Below are 4,933 nucleotides of genomic sequence, written 5' to 3'. Positions count from 1 at the left end.
TGTGTTGTGTTATTGGTGGCGACTGTTTTTGATTGCTGGAAATTGTCGAAGCATTTGCATGCAAGGCGCAACATCGTTAACCGGCAAAACTTAAGTTTTTGTTTCTTATTTTTGTTGTTGCTGTGGCTGTTGCTGTCTCTCTACCACATACAAATGAAACACTTTATGTGGGCAACTGTATGTGTGTGTGTGTGTGTTTACTTGCCTTGCTTCATTACAGCGCTTTGCCTTGCCTTGCCTTTCTTTGCCTCCACCTCCACCTCCGCCTCCGCTACTGACGCTGCCGCTGCCAGCGTCGACTGCACGACTAAACCGCAGCAATCCCCCAGGTTAAGCATTGGCGTCTGCGCCCCGACTGCGCTGTCGACGCCAAAACGTCGCGCACGCGTTGCCGGTAAAAAAGTCTTGAAAAGTGCGCCTCTTTGGCGTTCCGTTGTTAGTTTAAGTTTAACCATCGCACCGCTGAGTCGCGATTTACTAGTTTGTCCCGTCCCAAAGGATACAACAAAAAAGACATATTAGTTTTCTGTTTTTTTTTTTTGTTTGTTTTAATTGCTCGTTGTTCACATTTAAGTTTTCAAAATGAAATTATTTTTATGTGCCATTGCTGTGGTGACGCTCTGTGTAGCGACAACAAGTGAGTGTGATGAAGACGTCCGCCATTTTGCATTTAGTATTTACACACCCAAATCGATTAATTGCAATGCGTAATCGTCATCGACAGCTCGATCTCGAGCTTTCGATTCTTTTTTTTGCGGCAGCCAAAAAGTGCTAATCAATTTGACATTGGGCAGCAGTTTTGAGTAACACATGCATGTGTGTGTGTGTGTGAGTGCGTGTGTATGTGTGTGTGCTCAACAACGGTATCAGTCCATCAGTCTGACAGTTTTATTAACTGTCTGTACAATATCTCTCGACCCTGTCTGGCATTTGCGTTAGCTTAGCTTAGCTTGGCTTAGCTTTCAAATGTCGCGTATACAATTTGCATTTTTTGTTGTTAAATGCCGCAGTTCGATGGCAACTAAAAAAAAAACAGGTAACTGACAAAACCGGCTGGCTGCATTCAAGACTCTGTAACTGGGACTGAGACCAACTGTGACTGGAACTGCGACTGCAACTGGAATCGAAACTGGAACGAGCGATGCAAGCCAAAGCCAAGTCAGACTTGATTATGCAATTGCTGTGTGCTGGGTTTAATAAAACAGGAAAAACCTCAAACCTCATTTCGATCAATCTCTTCGTACGCCATCTATCGATTGTTTTTGGCGTTACACTTTTTGCAAAGTAGGAAATACGAATTGAGCTCGTTTTTGGTGTGTGTGTGTGTGGGGAGGGGGATGATGTGAAAGCTTTTCTCTGCCAGTTTAATGAACTTTCTTCTTCCTTCTCGTCAACAGATGGCGCTGGCGCTGCCTTCGAGTGTCCCAAGCCGAACGGTCAGTTCGCTGACGAAGTGCAATGCGACAAATATTATTTGTGCGAAGATGGCGTCGCCAAGGCAAAGCTCTGTCCCGATGGCCTTGTCTTTGATCCATTCAACCGCAAGATCAACAAGTGCGATCAGCCCTTCAACGTCGACTGCGAGGATCGTACAGACTTGCGTAAGTATCTTCCTCTTCCTCTCTCACTCTTTCTTTTCTTTCTGTCTCTCTGTTCTTCTAAAGACCTCGACACCAATAATCTTTTGGTAACAATAATTTTATTCTCTCTACTTGAAATTTGAGTGTTAATGCTGTATTTTCTTAAATCAGACACAAAACAAATTATGTGAACAAGATTTTTCTAGATTTTTACTTAAGAAAAATCAAATTTTAAGCTCTAAATCTATAATTAACCCTTAAACAAGAGTTTAAGTATGGTCTGATTATGATTTTTGTAGACTTTCTCTTGAAAAAAAAAAACAATTTGATCTTTAAACGTTTTATTAAACCAGAAAACAAAGTTATGGTTAAATTTTTTATTATTTTTATTAAAAAAAAACTAATTATGAACTTTAAACTTTTAATTAAGCCAGAAAACAGAGTAATGGTTAAATCTTTCTTTTTTTTCTTGATTTTCACTTAAAATATAACCAATTATGAATTTTAAATCTTTATGGTACAATTTTTAAATGAAAATTGCCATTTTATAATTATTATAAATGTTTTTCTTATGAAACCAGAAAATAATAGGCATTTGAAAAAAAACCTATAATGGTCAGATCAATAAACTTTCACTTGAAATTATAAAGCATATAAATTTTCTAGATTTTCACTTAAAAAAACCAATTATAAACTTCAAATCATTAAATAACCCATAATTAAGAGTTCCGGTCAAATTTTTTTGATGAAAATTGTTATTTCATAATTATTACTGTTTTTTTATAAAACCACAACAGAATAGGTATTATTAAATTAAAAAAAAAAAATCACATATGATAGATTGTTGCATTTAGTTTCTTCTCTCAACTTTCACTTGAAATTAATCTTTTAATCTTTAATTAGCCCTTAAATAAGAGTTACGAAATTTCGTAATTATCATAAAAACCAAAAAATGATAGGTATCATTAAATAAAAAAAAATATATATAATGATTGATTGTGAGAAAAATTATAATTATATATTGAAAGAAAGTAAAATTAAATTGTATATACATATTTATTACAGAGGAACCCAAGTCCAAGGTTCCTCTATTAACTTTCACTTAAAATAACATAAAATATCTATAATTTTATATATGGATTATCGCTTTATTTCTACAGAGAACCCAAGTTCCCAACCCAAGGTTCTTTTATTAACTTTCCCTCGAAATAACATAAAATATGCATAATTTTATATATTGATTATTTATTTATTTTTACAGAGGAACCCAAGGCGACCACTTACTGTCCACGCAAGAACGGTTTCTTCGCCCATCCCGAGCCACACATCTGCAACATCTTCTACAACTGCATCGATGGCGATGCTCTGGAGATGAAGTGCACCGTTGGCCTCCACTTCGATGAGTACTCCGGCACTTGTGTGTGGCCCGACACAGCCAAGCGTGAAGGTTGCGGCAATCTCGAGAGTAAGTTTAGCGAAAGAAAGCTTTGATAAACTTTGCTAATTGAACTTTGCATTCGCTTTGCTCTTCTTTTCTGGTATAGAAAAATCTGAGAGCGGTTTCTCGTGCCCCAAGGATCAGCCCAAGACTGATGTGCGCGGTCAGGTTGTGACACATCCCAAGTATGCGCATCCCACCGATTGCCAGAAGTTCTATGTCTGCCTCAACGGCGATGATCCTCGCGATCTGGGCTGCCAGCTTGGAGAGGTTTACAACGATCAGACTGAGATGTGTGATGCGCCCGAGAATGTGCCCGGCTGTGAGGATTGGTACAAGGAGACCGATGACAAGAAGGATTAAGCGATCCACCTAAATTGTCCCCCCCAAAAAAAAGCAAAGCAAAGCAAAAAAAAGAAATACTTGGCGTGCCACCCGCCGTCCACGCGCGTCTTCTACAGTTACCCGACAAACGCAAAACAAAATACAGAACAATTACAGATACACTTCCCTCACTCCCCAAACTCACGGACACACACACTTGGACAGACCCGGATACGGAGCTGGAGACACCACAGGAGAAGGGGACGCGCGTCGTAGTCACTTAAACTTAGTAGTTGCAAGCCTATTTCCTATAGCGCGTATGTGTAGCACTTAAAAACAACTCTGAACTTCTCGTTACTCGTTACTTTTAACGTTTTACTCGCGACTCGTCACTATCTATTCTCTCTCTCTCTCTCTTTCTCTTTATTTTTCACTCGCTACTTTTCTTTACTCTTACCTTTACTCTGACTTTTTACTGCCATCTTCCTTACTATTTCTATAAATTTATTTCCCTTTTACTCTACGAATCGTTGTGTATATATTTCCTCTATAATTTCAAATATTAATTAATATACAAAAACAAAACAAAATCAACAAAAATAAACTTTTTTGACAAACTATCTATCTTTCTGTTTCTCTAACTTCTTCTATCTATCTGCTATGCTCTTCTATTTAAGTGTATTATAATGTTTTTTTTCTATGCTCAAGCTATTTTTCAACCGTTTTCAATAGTATACTGCTTTAAGTTTCACTTTAATTTAAGAAATTCGAGTAATCTTCATTTCAAGAAATTTCTTTGCAAAAAACTTTTATTTTCTACCTATTTTTACCTTTCTCTTGCTCTTTTCTAATAATTACTGAGTTACTTTCTATTATTTTCTCAATCTGTAACTTAAATTTCTTACTTTTCCTTTATGCTTCCTATATTTCAAGGTTTGCACTCGATTTTCTACTTGATTATCTATCTACTTAGTATATTTCAATGTTTCCACTTGACGTATCTAACTACTCACTTCATTTTAATGTTTCCACTTGACGTATCTATCGACTCAACGTTTTCCTCTTGATCTTTAACCTTTCGCTTTCAGTCTTCACAATTCCTCGTGTCCGTTTCTGTTTCCCCTTTTAAGTGCTATACTATAATGTCGCATATTAAGTAAATTGTTTTAGATCGGATCGATCATATTCATCGCATACACACACACACATTCACACAGTACTCATACTCACATCCATTTGCCAACACTCATTTTGATTAAATAACAAGACTTGAAATTATGCCAATTGTGTTTATCTTGCGATCGCGAAATCTTTTGCAGCTCTCCTCCTCCTCCTAACTGTTTTGCTGTTTAGCCAAACGAATCGAGGACAAATCGATTTGACGCTAATCTTTGCGGCTAACATCATTCCCTCCTCTTCTGCCCTCTCCCTCTCTCTATCTCTCTCTCACTCTTTGCATCTTGTGTGATGAAATGTTGACGCTCCAGGCGCAACCGTAAGCATCATTAACCCTTTGTCAACCCGCCACAATGGCCATTAATTGCATTTGGCCAATGAGTAACGGGGCTAAGCCAAAATGCACCAGCACCGA

The 4,933-nt window shown here is 37.6% G+C and overlaps 1 protein-coding gene across 1 annotated transcript; it reads left to right on the top strand.

Annotated features, from left to right (window-relative positions):
* The first annotated feature begins 499 nt into the window (after positions 1 to 499).
* On the top strand, positions 500 to 4,620 carry LOC133849288 (protein obstructor-E). Its single transcript, XM_062285261.1, has 4 exons — positions 500 to 637; positions 1,398 to 1,601; positions 2,842 to 3,045; positions 3,125 to 4,620. Exons 1-4 carry the CDS (start codon positions 583 to 585, stop codon positions 3,379 to 3,381), a joined length of 720 nt encoding a protein of 239 aa, XP_062141245.1. The 5' UTR covers positions 500 to 582; the 3' UTR covers positions 3,382 to 4,620.
* Positions 4,621 to 4,933: the final 313 nt, after the last annotated feature.

This window comes from Drosophila sulfurigaster, chromosome X (genome assembly GCF_023558435.1).
Source record: "Drosophila sulfurigaster albostrigata strain 15112-1811.04 chromosome X, ASM2355843v2, whole genome shotgun sequence".
Lineage (NCBI taxonomy): Eukaryota > Metazoa > Arthropoda > Insecta > Diptera > Drosophilidae > Drosophila > Drosophila sulfurigaster.
Note: the sequence above shows the minus strand (reverse complement) of the source record. Positions and strands in the feature narration are given on the sequence as shown.

Bases quoted from the DNA above. Each gene is read 5' to 3' on its own strand.
- LOC133849288 (XM_062285261.1), top strand. From the start codon at position 583: ATGAAATTATTTTTATGTGCCATTGCTGTGGTGACGCTCTGTGTAGCG. The intron at 638-1,397 runs GTGAGTGTGATG...TCTCGTCAACAG, and splicing joins GCTCTGTGTAGCGACAACAA to ATGGCGCTGGCGCTGCCTTC. The intron at 3,046-3,124 runs GTAAGTTTAGCG...TTTCTGGTATAG, and splicing joins AGGTTGCGGCAATCTCGAGA to AAAAATCTGAGAGCGGTTTC.